Below are 18,609 nucleotides of genomic sequence, written 5' to 3' on the forward strand. Positions count from 1 at the left end.
ATGTGTTTTGAACACTTTGGTTTATTTCCTGTCTTCCACACTGACAGACGAAATGTATTTTATTGTAGATGAACAGAAAACTAAACCTTCATCACATGGCATTCAGCAAGGAGATAAACAGCAGCAGGTCAGCTGCTGGCCAGTGAGGCTGTGATTGGTCATGACTCCTCTGACATCATCTCAGTCTGTGTTTCATTAGAGTTTCACCTGTGTGTAGTCAGGTCAGGTGTTTTAACCTCACATTATCAGATGTGCGGCACAGAGATGAAGGCGTTAGAGCTTTAATAACTGACTGCTGTAATTCTCTCATATTACCTTAAAGGTCAGACGGCGTAATAAAGCGGGTAAATAAGACACTGACTGTTTCAGCTGCTTCTAATCAACTTCCCGCCTCGATGCTTTTACTATCTTTCTATTTCTGTCTCCCTCTCTTCAACTAATCAAATCAAATCAAATCTAATAGGTCACATTTCACACAGTGATGCAACTCAAACTGCTCATACCACAAATTTCATCTGAAAAAGCATCAAAAGAGACAAAAGAAGCAGAAAACGTGAATCGCAGAATGTAAAGGTGAACTTCTTAATAAATCTCCAAACTTATCAGATTATTGAGATCATTATTATTTTATACAGCCTTCGTCTTTGTCTTTTATTCTAAGAGTTGCTGCACTGTAGTACTAATACTGCTGCTATCAACACTACCTGTTTGTCTTAAATACTGTTTAGATTTCAGACATCACACTCTGTTCTGTTTTATTCTGATTGTGATATTAATGTTTTATTATCAGCTGCAACAATGACATTACAGCTGGTTTTGTTTTCACCTCAGTGTTTGTGTCATCATGGTGAAATATGGCTGTGGTTTCACCAACTGTAGTGTAGAAGCTGTTTTGAGTATTCTGTCAGGTGGTTATGTGTCCGTCTGTCTGTGGGCAGATTTTTATCACTCCATTAGCATAACAGCAGTGTGAGATGCAGTCACTAAACTTTACAGGTGAGTGGTTGAAATTAAAATGAAGGTTCAGTTAGAAGATGGGTGTGGTCCAAGCAAGGGGGCTGGAAGTGGAGAGGTAAGAAGTGGAGAGGGGGCCGTACTTGTTTTAAAGCAGAATTTATACTTGTGCATTGAATCTACGCCGTAGCCTGACGTGCACCTCCCCAGAAATGTAACTACACGTTGCAGCGACGCAGACCTCCTGTCTGTTTCTGTAAGCTGAAACCATTTCCCTCAGTGGAAACAAAACTTTTATTTACTTTCATTTCACAGATAAGAAACAATAAATTATGAAGACAATAAAGCCTCCACAAAAATAGCATTTTAAGTCTTGTGTGTGATTTATTTATTTATTAGCTGCTAGGCTAATTTATGCAATGTAAAATGCCACAGGCTTGTGCTAATAATGTTAGCATGTTGTATTTGTTTGGAAAACGTGTTCAGTATAAGACAGTTGTTTTGTCAGTGAACCTTGTGAGCTGTAATGGAGCTGAATTTTGTGATGTTACCTTTGTGAAATGTTGCTGTTGTCCCTGTAAAATAACGTTAGCATGTTGTATTTGTGGGGAAAATGTGTCCAGATAAAGACAAGTGTTTGTCTGTGAATGCTGCAAGTTATAGTGAAGCTGATTTGTGTACTTGTCTGTCTCTAATAAGCCATGTTTAATGTGTAAAAATACAAAGGTGGCATGAAGAAGGGACTTTGTAGCAGACCTATAGCACAATCTCTGCGCAAAAAGGGCAACTGACCTCAGCTAACACTTTAACCCTTGGTCAGGACAGTCATAATCTCATTGATGAAAACTATGACAACAACTTTTCGTCAACAACCTTTTTTCCATGACTAAAACAAGACAATGACGAGTATGTCCATGGTGGACTACTGGACAGTAAAAGCAAAGAACAGCCGCACTTGTAATTATTTTAAATGCGGCATGAGCAATAGGCCGGTAAACTCCAGTAAATACTCAGTGCCAGGATGTGTCGCCAGCTGCTGAAAGGCGCCGGAGCAAGTCGCTGGACTTCACAGCTGATCCCAGCAGAACTCCACTCAGATCTGGACTCGAGAAGGTTTATGGTTTGATGCTGTTTGACAGGCAGGTAAGACGCTCACATTTTACTCTCAGCAATAATTTTCAAGATCAAACACAAACTACTATGTCCATAAGAAACAATGGAAGGTTGAGAATCTTCCTTTTGAGACAGAGTTTCTGAGCTTTCAAATCAAAGCAGATTATTACATCCAACCTCACGAAACATTTAATTCACACAGAGGGTAGAGGTCCCTTTGTGCTCAGTTCAGAACTGGCAACTGAGGTAGGACGATATAAAGGTATTCCTGGAGAGCAGCATGTGTTTTGTGATCTTGGTGTTGTGGAGGATGAATTTCATCTCCACTGCCCCATGCACAGTGACTTCAGGAATCATTTGTTTGAAGCAATTCAGGTGAGGAACCCCGATTTGTTTTGGTTATGTGAGGGTGACATGTTATGTTGGCTCTTTCGTGAGAGTTTTGCCTAAGTAAGATTTGATGATTTCTTTTTGAATTTGTGGAACTGTATGTTATGATTGGTCATGATGTCATCCTGGTTGATCTTGTCTAGTGTCTCGTAGGCTTATACGGCTCCATCTGAGGCAGGACACTCAAATAAATAAAAATCAATCAATCAATCAATCAATCAATTAGTAGTATAGATGATCTGACCTGTCATCAGGGCTGACCAGGTGTCGTCTGAGGACGGGACTACCAGGACCTCTGGATGCTCGTCCTCCATCAGGGCCGTCTCCACAGCTGTCTCCCCGAGGAGAAGGGCCTCGGCTGGGTGAAAGTTCCATCTCCACCTGCCCTGCACCTCCTGGAGGTCTGGAGGACAAAGGAGAGACGGACCTCCTGTGGAAGACGGGTGAGACAGGAGAGGCAGATCTCCTGTGGATGACGGGTGAGACGGGAGAGACAGACTTCCTGTGGAAGACGGGTGAGACAGGAGAGACAGACCTCCTGTAGAACAAAGGAGAGGGGGAGCAGGAGGAAGGAGGCTCTGGGAGGTGATGAGGGGCTGAAGGGAGACAGACAGACAGACACAGACCGACCGTCAGTAACACAGTGGGTTGCATGGATACATTTACTGTGTGGATGGATGGATGGATGGATGGATGGACAGAGGGATAGATGAATAATTTGATAGGTGAATTGATGGATGTGTGGATGAATCAATGGTTGAATGGATAGAGGGATGAATAATTCAGTAGGAGAATGATGATAATTTGATGGATGGAAGGACAAACGGACAGACGGATGAACAATGATAATCTGATGAATGAATGAATGAATGGATGATGGCAATTTCATAGATGGATGGATAATTTGAGGGATGGATGGATTATTTAATGGATGGATGGATTATTTAATGGATGGATGGATGGATGGATGGATAGATAATTTGAGGGATGGATGGATGAATGGATGGATGGATGGATGGATGGATTATTTAATGGATGGATGGATGGATAATTTGAGGGATGATGGATGATTGGACGATGGATGGATGGATTATTTAATGGATGGATGGATGGATAATTTGAGGGATGATGGATGATTGGACGATGGATGGATGGATGGATTATTTAATGGATGGATGGATTATTTAATGGATGGATGGATGGATGATAGATAATTTGAGGGATGGATGGATGATTGGACGATGGATGGATGGATGGATGGATGGATGGATGGATGGATGGATGGATGGATGGATAATTTGAGTTATGGATGGATGAATGGATGGATAATTTGAGTTATGGATGGATGAATGGATGGATGATAGATGGATGGATGGATGGATGGATGGATGGATGGATGGATGGATGGATTATTTAGTGGATGGATGGATGGATTATTTAATGGATGGATGGATTATTTAATGGATGGATGGATGGATGAATGGAAGGATTAATGGATGGATTATTTAATGGATGATGGATGGATGGATGGATGGATGGATGGATGGATTATTTAATGGATGGATGGATGGATGGATTATTTAATGGATGGATGGATGGATTATTTAATGGATGGATGGATGGATTATTTAATGGATGGATGGATGGATGGATGGATTATTTAATGGATGGATTATTTAATGGATGGATGGATGGATGGATTATTTAGTGGATGGATGGATGGATGGATTATTTAATGGATGGATGGATTATTTAATGGATGGATGGATGGATGGATGGATGGATGGAGGGATGGAAGGATTAATGGATGGATTATTTAATGGATGATGGATGGATGGATGGATGGATGGATGGATAATTTGAGGGATGGATGGATGGATTATTTAATGGATGGATGGATGGATGGAATATTTAATGGATGGATGGATGGATGGATTATTTAATGGATGATGGATGGATTATTTAATGGATGGATTATTTAATGGATGGATGGATGGATGGATTATTTAATGGATGGATTATTTAATGGATGGATGGATGGATGGATTATTTAATGGATGGATTATTTAATGGATGGATGGATGGATGGATTATTTAATGGATGGATGGATGGATGGATGGATGGATTAATGGATGGATTATTTAATGGATGGATGGATGGATTATTTAATGGATGGATGGATGGATGGATGGATGGATGGATGATAAAATGATAGATAATGGATGGATGGATGGATGATGGATAGATGGATGGATTATTTAATGGATGGATGATAGATAAAATGATAGATGATGGATGGATGGATGGATGGATGGATGGATGGATGATTTAATGGGTGGATGGATGGATGGATGGATGGATGATGGATGGATAATTTAATGGATGGATGAATTATTTAATAGATGGAGGGATACATAAAATGATAGATGATGGATGGATAATTTAATAGATGGATGGATGGATGATTTAATGGATGGATGGATGGATGGATGTTACCCTGAGGCCAGTCGGTGTGATCCAGGCTCAGGCTGGTCCCAGATCTGTAAGAACCATCATGATGTCATTAACACACAGTGTGAACTCTGCAGGTACAGACGCGACTGAACTTTAATGACTCTGTGATGTTTCCTCTGCCGCCACCATCAGGACAAACTCTACATATTCAAACTCTCAGAACAGAGACGTCATCAGGCTGCAGCTTCACACTGTGAGACATGTCCTACCTGTCAGGGCTGCACAGTTGCTGTATTGAGTTGCTGAGTTGCTGTGTCAAGTTGCTAGGTTGCTGTGGTGCAGGTGAGGGCAGTCGCTGTCTCAGCTCCACATTCACTCTTGGATTAGCTGAGAAAAACAAAAGCAGACCAAACTGAATCACACAGTGAACATCACACCACCTGTCCATCCCTCACCTGAGTGTCTGTGGCGTCAGCGTCTCTCTGTCTTTATTAATTATTAATCATTAGCGAGCAGTAATCCTGTCGTCATGTCGAGCTTTCTAAATACTTGCAGCTCATCAGCAGAGCAAACATGGCTTTAATATCTTGTTAAGGACGGTTAATGGCTCTCATTAAAGAAGCCACCAATCAGAGCGCAGGTATAATTAAAGGAGGCACAGATCACGTTAAACGCTCGCTAACTCAAAAGTAAACAACAAAACACACAGAGATCATTCAGACACACGTCTCCATGTGTCTAGGGGTGTACATATATCTGTACAATACAAACGATAACTAATGATCTCATGTTGATAAACACATATGATAATATTGTGTCAATAATCCAGCGCCTCTTAAATCATTTCCGTATCCTTCCATTCTCTCTTTGTCTCCCTCCCCTATCTGGTGTCCTTTCACATCCATTAAATGACAGAGTCACATTCACACATTCACACACTGGTGACCGAGGCTGCCTTACAAGGTGCCACCTGCTCACCTAAACATTTAAGCCCAGTTCACACCAAGTCAACTAGATGAGACGGTGTATCATCTCTAGTCAACAACTCTCTGTACTTCTGCTCTGATTTACAACTTTTCAGGTTTATTTTGTGGCTAAATATAATTTGTCATTTCTTAAAATCTGAATGAGGATAGTGATAGTGAGATACTGGCTACAGCTGCATTAGTAGTGAAGAAACAGTGAAAAACAAAAACAAAATGAGCATCGAATGGACTGAAGAAAAAGACAGAAGCACATACAGTGAGCAGCGGCACACTGTCAGAACGGAAACAGAGGGCTCGCTGGGGACAGAGCACCAGCAGCAGCGAGCCAACACGCCATCTGTGGTCATTTTGACTTGACCAGTGGACTTGACTACAAGCTGATTGGCTGTTGAAACAGGTGATGTGCTTTAAGACCAGCCGAGCTCGACTCAAGCCGGCTGAGTTGCAGGTGACACCATCAGCCGGCTTGAGTCGAGCTCAGACCGGCGTGTTCACACCGCTGCAACTTTTCTCTGCAACGTTCTAAAATGGTTTCATCTCATTGTGAATCTTTGGTCTGAACTGGACATGGAACCAGTTGGTTTGGTTCCCACACCCAATTTTTAACAGTTCATGGTATTTCAACAAAAAATAACCTGGTTCAGAACCCGAAAAGTTGATTGTAAGCTGGAACCAAAACATATCAGGTTCTCCTTAACCTGAAGAGTGAACCATGACGACATCAGTGGGCGTGTCAGATTCTACAGGTTGGAAAGAGAGGACGGAGAGGGCAGTAATGGAGGAATCAAGCGAGAAATCATTGGGCGAGAGGGTGAGAGGCAGGGTTCACCCTGGACAGGTCACCAGACTATCACAGGGCTGACACATAGAGACAGACAACCATTCACACTCACATTCACACCTACGGACAATTTAGAGTCACCAATTAACCTGCATGTCTTTGGACTGTGGGAGGAAGCTGGAGCACCTGGAGGAAACCCACGCTGACACGGGGAGAACATGCAAACTCCACACAGTTCAAAGTTTCCTCCCAGTGGTGGACTTGATGGATCGTGCGAACACAGCTGCCCTCCTCATTCCTTCAACCACCTTCTGAAAAAGGCCGGTGTTGTGACAGTCATGCACACCCAAACACCTGTTGGTAACCAGGACTTTCACAATGTTTAAAAGTAGGTGTGTTTCTCCTCCCGCCCAGAAATGTGGGCTTTTCTTTTGGGCATGTATCACGACACCTGCCCTACAAACTGCTGGAGAGTTGGTTGGTGTACAACGTATCCATGACAACGCACAGAGCCAGCAGTAAACAGAGAGGAGGCTGTGTGTCGCAAACTGCTGTAAAAACCAGAAGTGGGACCCACATTCTGAATGCGCTGTATAAACTTGAATAATACCAACATATCTCACATCTTTGGCTCTGATCACACAGAAAGCGTTTTAGCAGCTTTAGCAGTAATTGTTTTTAATGAGAATGAAGCTTTTTGCTCGCTGATTCTATGTTCAAGGCGCCGGGCGTTTTTGCCGGAGCACTCTGAACTCCTCGAGTTAAAAAAAACTTCAACTCAGAGCAGAGAAGCGCCGCATGTCACTTCTTTTTCATCATCTTTCTTCCCCATTGTCAAATCTGATGATTTGAGAGGCGGGCCTTCTGTGGTGGTCGCGACAACAAGTTTACAGTTGGTAAACAATGGAGGAGAAACTGGTGGTAGTGGTTGCTGGATACCCAGAGTTATATGGCCCGATGATAGACAGCAGGTTGTCAGACTGCCCCTGAGTCATCCTAAAATATGCCTGTAAACGTCCATGATGGAGGAGAAGCTCCTGGACCAACTGGTGGTACTCCCCATGATCCAGCCTCTTTTTTAGGGTCTCATGTACCCACACAGATCTCTGTTTATCTGCTGACAGCCTCTCACCCTCAACCAGAGCTACAGACAGTACCCTCTGCCTCAACATGGCAGCAGCTACACACTGATTACTGTGGGGAAAACAAAACAGTAGTTTGTTTACACGGGAAGGTTAACGTAAGGAAGCAATGGAATCGTTGCCAAGCAAGTAATAAAGAAGACACAGCAAGTGTTGTTTTTTTATTAGTGGCATTGAATTAAAAAAAAAAAGGTAGTGTGGTGCGCCTCGTGTTTTGCAACCTGCAAAATGCTTTCTGTGTGATCGAGGCCTTAACCAGCAAATGCTAAATTTGGAAAATCCAAACAGAAATTCAGAATACTGTCGTATTCAGTTTAGTATTGGAACACCAGTGCGCATGTAACTGTACCCACTGAGGCTTTTCTGCAGCAACACAAGTCAGCTGGTTCCAGACTGGTTCCAACTTGAACGTGCTCTCCTCCTTCAGCACACATGAACCAGTTATCAGGTCCTGGTTCTGATGGTCTGAGGTGAGAAGGGCTCGGACTCTGAGAAACTGAGAAACCTGACTGTGTGTGCGGTCGATGAATGAGAGCTCAGGTGAGACACACAGATCCTGGTCCTGTGGTTCTGGTCCTGGTTCTGCTGTGTTACAGTTATTGAATAATTTCCTCTTTGAGCGTCTTCACTTTGAAACTTTTCTCATTTCCTGTCGTCCTCTGCCCCCCTCCCCCTCCCTGATCTTCTTGTGGACTCAGAGCTAATTGAGCGCGGCGGCTCTCCTTATTATTCATGTACAATTACAGATGTGATAATGTGCTTAAATCCTTCTAAATGACCGTTCATGCCTCGCGCTCGCTTTGAAGTCTCGTCAAAGATGGAAAAATCTGCAGAAAAAAGGGAAAATACAAAGGCCAATCAGAGGACCAATCTACGTGAACCAATGAGGAGAGGAGGGGGGAGGCGGGGGAGGTTGGTCCCCCCTCCGCCCCCCTTCTTCTTCATGTAATATAAACTAAAGTCCATTAATTTTTTAAGCTGTATTTAATACATTTTGTGCAGAAAGTTTGGTGCAGTGAGTGTCGGGTGTTCCAGCTGACTGCATGAATATTAATGACGGTGTTAGGATGATTAAAGAGGCTTCAGCTCAAATCCAACACAATCCGCCTGTGATCCGCCCGCCGCCACGCCGCCGCCGCCACGCCGCACATGAATTTAGATACCGACATTAAGCCGAGGGGAGACACACACACACGCACACTCACACACACACACACATATATATATTAATACAGACAAACATACAGTAAATACTAATGTACAACATACACGGAGAGTCGATCTGACCTTCTCTGAAAAAGCTCTCAGTGAGTTAAAGTTTGCTTTTGTTACAAACAAGTGATCCATTAACCAATCAGTTGATCAGCAGAAAAATGATCAGCACCTATTTTGATAATTGATTAATAGGTGAAGTCATTTTTTAACCAAAACAGCCAATAATTAAACTGATTTCAGCTTCTGCTCGTCTTTATTTTATATACACACGTACACAATATACAGTGTGTAATTTATTTGGACAGTTTACTGGAGTGTGTACACAAAGTATGCAAAGTATACAAAGTACAGAGTACATACAGAGTACACACTGAGTACACACAGAGTATACTCAAAATACAGAGTAAATACAGAGTAAACAGACTACACACAGTTTACAGCGTGCAGAGTATACACAGATCACACACACCTGTGTTCAGGTGGTTTACTGTATACCTACATCTACAGCTTGTTACTTTGTTCCCTGACTTTCGTCTTAAAGGCAGAGCCTCCTCTCTGAGTCTGTTGCAGGTCTCCTGAACAGCGCTGGACTTAAAAGTGAATTTGACATTGTAGTCAAACAGTGGAATTACAACTTCCAGGTCGGTCAGGTGATGCCATGAGGCCCAAAAAGACGTCTTGCTTTCCAAAAAAACTCGAGACCTGGCGCACAAATGGACACCTGTGAAATTTATATGAACATACAGCGTGTTGAGCGGACTCCACAGCGTACTCCTCTTTAGAGATTCTGTGAAAGCCCTGAATGCTCATTTATCCCATGTGCTGTTTTATATGTGTTCGTGGAGTCAACTTAAAGTAAACTTTATTGAAATCAAGCAGTTACAATTATTTACATTATCAACGTATTGTTTTTAGCTTTTATGGCCATAAGTAAAAAGACAGAGCTTCTTCTGCACCAGATTGAGTTAAATGGGCAGATAATCTCATTCTGTGGCAAACAAAAGTTTATGATACTTTCACGTTTTGTTCAGTGAGATATTCGTCACAAATGAACACTTCTTTCAGGATTATTACAGCCTGAATGTAATTACCACAAGTAAAAAGTTAATGTTTGGCTGTAAGCAAACTACATCACAGTCACATGACTTCAACGTCGCCACCACCACGAGGCTGCAAAGCCATGATCGGCATGATGACGTTCTGTAGTCTCCTTTAGCCACTTGTTAGGAAACCACACATTAAAGCTTAAAAATTCACGAGTGGGGTATTTACTGACCTATATTATTTCAATGAACAAAACATGAAAGTCTCTCAAAGCTTGTGTTGACCGCAGACCTTATTTAAAGCATCTAACCAAAAACCAGTTGAACTTGAAATGAGGGAATTGCGAGTGCTAACATGCTAACTCATTTCAGGGCTTTAGGTTACATTCTTGGGGCACTCTATGGTCATGCTGATAGATGTCCCGCTGGCACTCCAACGTGCATTAAGGTGCCTGGTGATCAATGCTTGCAGCTTTAATTTGTTTTTGTTGTTATTTATGCAGACACAGGCCTTCAGCACTGATTCTACTGATAATCACACCCTATTGTTACCTTAGTTTGTGTTTGTGTTTCCTGCATTTAAAACGATTCCCTCTTTTTTGTCATGGCTTCAGAGCCAGGTCAAGACAAAAGTCATTCAGTCCTTCTTTACACTAACTTTGAACGAGCACAACTTGAACACAAATCTCTTTCAGATTCTTGTGTTGAAAATCACAGCTTTAAATGCCTTTCTACAACTTCCTGTATCCCTTTACTAACGACAACCACTGAAAAACTGTAGCCATCTCTGCCTTCTTGCAGCTCAGTCTATTTCTCTTCTCTTCCAAGACATGAGATGCAGAGCTGAACAGCCGCTCTCCGTCCGTGCTGCTGCATGGAGCACATAGGTATTTGCGTGCCATTTGTGCCACGACAGGGAAACAGAGGTGATTATTTCTCTAATATCCGAGTGTGGTTGCTTTTCTGGAAATGGGGCCTCTGCAAAGAGGCATGTCTGACAAATTGCACGTCTCTGATCTTTCTCTGAGACAGTGCAACACTCCCACCCGGCACACATTTTTCTTTCACTTTTATTTGTAAACACACCACACCTGCAGCGGCACCTGTTGAGCTGTTACGTCATGGCAGAGTGTCAGAGTCTCGTTCAGCCACTGGCTTCCAAAACAGCATTTAGACGGCACAAAGTTGATGCAACATAACAGAAAAACATCAGCTACTGCCAATCGGTTAACATATTTACAGATAAGTTGATGGCAGTCAACTAAGGCAAATATCGGCCGATACAGATGTTCAGCAAACAGACCCATGTGTCCCCACTATCCAGATGTTTTTATGGTCTACATTAGGTTCAGTGTAGTCAAAGTGTGCTGAGTGATGTGTGAGCAGCTCCTGTCTGCAGCGCACCCACAGACGTACTGACAACGTGAGTACTTTGATACTAAAGAAAACTTAAAAACATGATGATTCTTTTTTCCAAGTGGATTCATGGACGTTTCTTCTGGACAGACATCAGAGATAATGTTGAAATCAACATGTGTTTCATGTCTGTGTGTGTTCACATTTCACTGAGTGATGAAGAGGAGACTCTGATTCACCTCCTGCAGGATCTCTGCCTCCCCTTCAGCTCTCCAGCGCCCCCCTGTGGGGGCTTTTGTCTTTCTTTTTTTTTGTCTTTTGTCCTGCTGAATATTTAGCTATTACAGACCATAATATCCTATCACATCACCATGGTTACAATCACCTGAACGCTGAGTTAAATTAAAGAGGAGCACACTGAAGAGACAGAGCTTTAAACTGTTTCCATTTGTTTTTTATATGAACTTTTTTTACTCATATTTATCTTTTCTAACTCACAGAGACAACACACACACACACACACACACACACACACACACACACACACTGGTCAGTAGATTAATATAATGACAGAAGAAGACGACAAAGGCAGAGCAAGGCTGAGAGTGAATGAGGAGAGAGAGGGAGGAGATGGTCGTGTGAACTGTGTTTAATCTGCAGAGTGGGTGGTCCACACACACACACACACACACACACACGCTCACACGCGCGCACACACACACACACACACACACACACACACACACACACACACACACGTTGTATTGTTAGATGAGGGTGGGCTGCAGACTGGTTTATTTGATCAGACTGAAGTAGCTGCTATTCATGTCTCTCTGTAGGAATGTGTGTGTGTGTGTGTGTGTGTGTGTGTGTGTGTGTGTGTGTGTAGCAGCTGCTCATTGATCAGAGACATGAAGCTCTGATCTGTGACTCTTTATCAATAAAGTTTAGTCACGCTTGTAAAAGAAATGTATTAAGTTTTATTTTGGTAGTCTTTACTATCTGTAGTGATACTTCTGGTCTGTGGGTGGCGCCCTAAGCGTGCACATACAATCAGTGTGTGATTTGTGTGTGATTTATCCTGGCTTTATATGAGCAGAAGAAACCCCGCTAGTCGCTAGGCTAATTTATACAATGTAACATGCCATAGGCTTGTGCTAATAACGTTAGCATGTTGTATTTGTTTGGAAAACATGTTTAGTATCAGACAGTTGTTTTGTCAGTGAACCTTGTGAGTTGTAATGGAGCTGAATTTTGTAACGTTACTTTTGTTAAATGTTGCTGTTGTCCCTGGCTTCATATGAGTAGAGGAAAAGTCAGCTAGCTGCTAGGCTAATTTATACAATGTAAAATGCCATAGGCTTGTGCTAATAACATTAGCATGTTGTATTTGTGGGGAAAATGTGTCCAGATAAAGACAAGTGTTTGTCTGTGAATGCTGCGAGTTATAGTGAAGCTGATTTGTGTACTTGTGTCTGAAGTTGTCTCTATTAGGCCATGTTTAATGTGTGTTTAATGTGTGTTTTGGGTGGGTATATCAAATAAATTTTACAGCACTTAACAGAAACCCAGCTGTCGTCTAGTGTTTGGAGGTGTAACTGCAGAGTGACAAAGACACACGATCGCACAAGTTTAAATGCTCACAACAGCGTAGGCCACGTGCGTAGGCTTGGGAATAGAGCTGACACACAAGTATAAATCAGCCTTAAGGTAACAAACACACAACAATTCTTATTTTCAGGTGATTAAACACTAAAGAAAACATTGTATTCTATTCAATTGCTGCCAATAAACCCCCCTAAACCCTACACACCGAACCTGTAATAATAATATCATGCACCAAAACACCAAAGCAAAGTCCTTGTAAGTGAAAGCAGTTTGCTGTGCAGGTGTCAGCACCTTACGGTGGTCCCAGGTTGTCGGGGGCAACAGCTCCAGGTGAGAGAGCCTATGATATTCTGCTGACACATTGATTTTATTTACAAAGACTTGTCTTAAGTGGGGACGTTGTCAGTTTCTGATGTCACCTGATGATCAGAGACAATTTCACACACTGACAGAGCTACAGGAAATACAGGACTGCACGCTGCCACCACAGAATAAGAAATAAAGACATAAATAAAGACCACATATGGGTCTGATCAGAGTCTGGCTCTGAATAACTGAATACTGTTGTTTCATATGTTTGATCTGAGAGAGAGACACCGACAGATGACGGATTATCACTGAGACTTCTAACAGACAGACAGAGACACAGAGACATGCTTCACTACAGCTCTGCAGAAAATACAAACCTCAACTGTTTAAAAATGAGACAAACCTCAGAGAATTTAAAGGAAATGACTGAGCAGAGGAGAACCAACGAGAATTAGAGTCTGGAGAGAAGCTGGAGTGAAAACGGCCCACAAAAAAGTGGTAAAAAAGAATGAGCAGGAAGTTAAAACATGGCTGACAACGCAGGTCGGTGGCTAACAACAACTAAAGGACTGGTGTATTCCCTTCAGAGCAGGGGTGTAAAAGTCGTTAATGACTGATGAGGTCTATCTGACCGAAATGTTGCATTTATAAAAACAGGAGCTAATTTGCTGCGTGCGGATGATTTTTCTAATAAAAGACAATCTTTGGTTTTTATTTCAAGCTCTCATCACACAGGTGTCTTGTGTTATTCTGAGCTGCAGTGATGAATCAGAGCGTAAAATCAGACTCACTGTCAGCTATCACTGTGGGGAGAAAATATTAAAACGCAGCTAAAATCATCATCATGTGTTTGGAGTTGTAAACAATCTCCATTTGTTAGAAGCTCTATTCTAAAACCAGACTGGAAATAGAAAGCCTGCAACAATAAAATGCTTACACTGACCTACAAAAATACAGAATCTTTCACATTTTTCCAGTGAGCTGATTGGTCAGGGTGTTGATGGGCTGTGATCCCAACCTCATACGTTAACCTGCCCTGGAATAGGTTAGCAAATGCTAACAGCTTAAAACACTGTGTAAAGGAGTTTCAAGTAGGGTTGTAGCGATATACCGGTTCCAAGGTATAGCATGGTATAAAAATTAATGGTTATCATACTGTGTACATTTGCTGATCAACAGTATTGGATACAACTGGGCGGAGACTCTCACCTTAATTTTATTCATTTTCAAAGAGGAGACTTTTTACACGTTTCAATTATAGTAATTAAACGACTGCTCAACTTAATAAAAGCCCTTCTGTTTTCATTTCTTTAAGGGTCACTGTAACTGATAATAATTCTGTGATATTTTCTGAGACAGTTATCGTAAAAAACTCATACTGCTGCAACCCTAACTTGAAGTTAAAAGTCTATATTTCTGTGACGTTCTTCAGCGGCCAGACACCAGGAGGAGCTGCTGGCTGAGCTGCTGCTAATATTAGCTCAAGTTGTCTCTAGAGGCTCTGCTTGTTTTTAGGGTAGAATTCCTTCAGTGTTCATTGTTCAGGAGATTTTGACTGGGAACGCAATTATCCGCAGAGGTTTCTTCATCTTCAAAACACCAAGTGATTTAAACTGATAAAAACACGGAATTAAGTTGTTCACTCTTAAGTTGAAATGGGGATCCGGGGGACTGTGAGTCGAGCTGCTGCTAACATTAACTCGGATTTCTTTGATCCAATGACTAAAATATTTAATCTGGTTAAAAGACAAAGGACAAGGACAGAGGTCGCCCCACTCAGCTGGTCCTGACACTTTGCTCCCAAATCAGTTCAACCAGTGTTCTGCCTCAGGACCAGTCTGGGACCAGAACTATCAGAGTCACCTAAAGTTTAATACAACAGACACAAAATGACCTCGCTTAGTGAGACACAAAATCCCACACACAAAGTAAAATGCAGTGTTATCTGGCCCTAAACCAATTTTGTTTTTAGATCAGGAGTTAGACAACAGAACCAACAACAACACATGACACTCTCAGGTGTCCAGGTGCTCCAGACTGTCGCTACGTTAAATCCTCAAAGAACAAACTACAGAGTCAGATGAGAGTCTGGAGCTCAGATCAACACTTCATAACCCTCAATCAATCCCCTCACCATGTGTGATGTCACAGAGGCTCCTACAAAATAAAACAACCAAGTCGAAGCTCGATCAACTCATGTATCGGCCAGTGAGATATAAACAAGCTCATACTCCAGGTGGATGACTTTAAAACATGAACAGCTGTGGAGAGGGAGGGTTAAGTCATTGTTGCCGTAGTAACTAATAATCATGGGTGTCATTGATCTCCAGCAGGTTTCATCCTCTGTGTTAACACCCAGCCTGTTTAATGAGAAAGGAAAAGACCAACTCTAAATATACTGACGTCCTCCAGACGGGTTTACACAGGAGATTACACTCTGCCATGTTCATGAGGATCTGATCAGCATCAGATTACTGAGGAGGACGGAGAGACGTTCACACCTTCAGCTGGAGAAACCCAACGTTCACACCTTTAACCGAAGACACCTGATGTTCATACCTTTAACCCTGTGGGCCCTAGGCCTTTTTGGGGGTATTTTTCCTGCCTTTACTTTTGAGCTCATATCACAGTCATTATAAAGGCTACGTGCACATGCTGTATCTTATTTTTATATCCATGTCCTTCTATGTGCCTGTATTTTATATTAATTTTTATATCAATGAAAAAACAAATCTGTATGACTAAATTCTTAAATTTTTACATGTATCTCACCATAGCAAGATGATATTTGCCACATTGTTTGCAGTAAAAAAAAATGGGGGGGGCCTCAATGTATATGGTGACTACGGCCCTGTCAGCATGCATAATTAGGCTGCAGTTGTCTGGGTGCACAAAGGTGAAGTGGCTGGTCTTGTCATACAAAGTTTGATGGAGTGTCAACTGGACAATATGGAGATATTTGCATCTTGAAAGCCGGACTACAAATGTGGATAGACAGGGAGAAACACAAGCAAGCCTAAGACGTGGTAAGATACGATATTCCTCACTATATGAAGTGACTGATAACAAGATCTATATAATGGGTTGTAAAGAAATTCGTCAGGTTTTTATTTTATAGACAACTGATCTGTATTTAGAGCGTGATGGGATGACAGCACAATGATGTGTGTGGTATCACTGGAAAGCTCTGGTCCTGCACTTTCATGTGATATGTGTGGCATTTCTGTGCGATCCTGCATTCGCGAGTAATCCATCCAAGAGTAATGTGTGTGTAGAGCTGTATGAACGCTCTGTTATACATCATTTTAGTGTAAGTTTATCTTTTTTTTTATGTGAAAACATTGGACTACCAACAAGTGCCTGGTCTTGTCAGAAAGCTACAGTTCCGCTGTTTCACGTGATATGTGTCGTTCGGGCCCATAGGGTTAACTGAAGACACCTGATGTTCATAGCATAGCTTCACACCAATGATTGAAGAGAACCTCGACATTCACATCTTTATCTGAGAAACCCAATGTTCGCAGCTTCAAATCAAGGAACCTAAGGTCCCGTTTACACAATAACGATGTCAACTGAAAACGGTAAACTTTAGTTGCGTTTTGGCCGATCGTTTACACAACAGCAGCGTTTTGGGTGCCTGAAAACACAACATTTTGAAAACGGGTTCCAGAGTGCATTTTTTTGGAAACGGCAGCGTCTCCGTTGTCATATAAACATGCAATATGCAGTTCCTCTGAAAACAGAGACTTTTCGCACGTGCGCATTACGGTTCCAGTCACTAGGCATGCGCGAGAAAGTCGACCAACAGAACAACAATGCCGAGCTCTGTTTGTGCCGCTCACCCTGTTGAATTTATCAATGCTTCTCCAGCAAAGTGCAGATCTACTGCTGCAACTCCACCTCGTCGTCCATCCAGACAAAGTTACCTGCGCGTGCTTTCGTCATTGTGTCTTCTTTGTTTTGGTTTGTAATCACCGCGTTGTAGAGGAAGGCGCTTCAGCGCAGGCAGGTGGCGTCATGCCGTGATGTTGCTTTGCAAGTTTACACTGCCAGCCATTGGCCTGGTGTGCATACCACAGCGTTTCCAGTAGATTTTGCGGCTCCGTGTGAACGGGGATCGTTTCAATGACGTTGTCATATAAATGTGGAAGCTTTTAAAACGCAAAGGGCAGACTTTTCCGTTTTTAGAGAAACAGTTGTCGTCTAAACAGGGCCTAACTTTCACACCTACAAATGGAGAAACAGAACATTCACATGTTTACCTGAAGGAACTGAGCATTCACTCCTTTGACCGAAAGAACTGAACATTAAAACCTTTAGTTGAAGGAACCAAGCGTTCACACCTTTAGCTAAAGAAACAGAACATTCACACCATAAACTGAAGGAACGAAACATTCCCACATCTGAATAACCGAATTTCTCACATTTACCTGAAGGAAAAGAATGTTCACACCTTTAACTAAAGACACAGAACATTCACACTTCAACTGAAGGAACAGAACAATCATACATTAAACTGAATTAACCGAACATTCCGAAATCTTAAGGACTGATCGTTGGCACCTTTAACTGAAGGAACAGAACCTTAACATCTTCTTTAACTGAATTATTCCCACCTTTGAAGGAACAACCATTTACACCTTTAACTGAAGGACCGTGTGATCACACCTTAAACTAAAATAAGCGGTTACTCCTCGGCTCATTCGACTTCAAATCATGGATTTTTTTGTCATTAAAAACTTATGAAAAAGAAAAACTGTGATTAAATTCAACCTTTATTTTTCTTCAACAGCCCTCAGCCAATCACATTTGATTATTTATTGACTATCAATAATTATGTGTGTTATGATGATGTATCTGTTTAATTTTTTTGTCCTATCTGTACTGTAATTTGTAGTTTTCAGATTATATATTTACCTGTAGTAAGACTGATGAATGCCTCTTGTTTGGTATTTAAGCACAAAAACACATGAAGACATTTCGGGATTGCTGTTGGACAGATACTTATTCTACAAACATTATCATCATAATTATTATTATTATTATTATTATTATTATTTGTTGGAGCAGTAGTAGTAGTGTTCCTGCAGCAGTTGTGTGTGCTGTGACCTCTGACCTCCTCTCTGTTGAGCTTAGTGTTGCTGTTTAGCTCAGTCAAGGACCACAGCTCCACCTGGTGGATAATCTGACATACTACACCTGCTCACTTTCTTCTTGAACAGCTGACAGATGGAGGAAACCGTTCCTGCAGCGATGT

At 41.9% G+C, this 18,609-nt stretch overlaps 1 protein-coding gene across 2 annotated transcripts in view; it reads right to left on the reverse strand.

The window, feature by feature from the left end:
• mipol1 (mirror-image polydactyly 1) overlaps positions 1 to 18,609 on the reverse strand; it is a 71,610-nt gene that overhangs the window by 46,180 nt on the left and 6,821 nt on the right. For both annotated transcript variants that reach the window (XM_049596898.1, XM_049596896.1), the window contains exons 3-5: positions 5,182 to 5,299; positions 4,955 to 4,998; positions 2,702 to 3,053 (exon numbers count right to left, since the gene is read on the reverse strand). In XM_049596898.1, coding sequence (XP_049452855.1) covers positions 2,702 to 3,053; positions 4,955 to 4,998; positions 5,182 to 5,299 — 514 coding nt within the window. The remainder of the gene's footprint in view (positions 1 to 2,701; positions 3,054 to 4,954; positions 4,999 to 5,181; positions 5,300 to 18,609) is intronic.

Source organism: Epinephelus fuscoguttatus, linkage group LG14 (assembly GCF_011397635.1).
Source record: "Epinephelus fuscoguttatus linkage group LG14, E.fuscoguttatus.final_Chr_v1".
Taxonomy (NCBI): Eukaryota; Metazoa; Chordata; class Actinopteri; order Perciformes; family Serranidae; genus Epinephelus; species Epinephelus fuscoguttatus.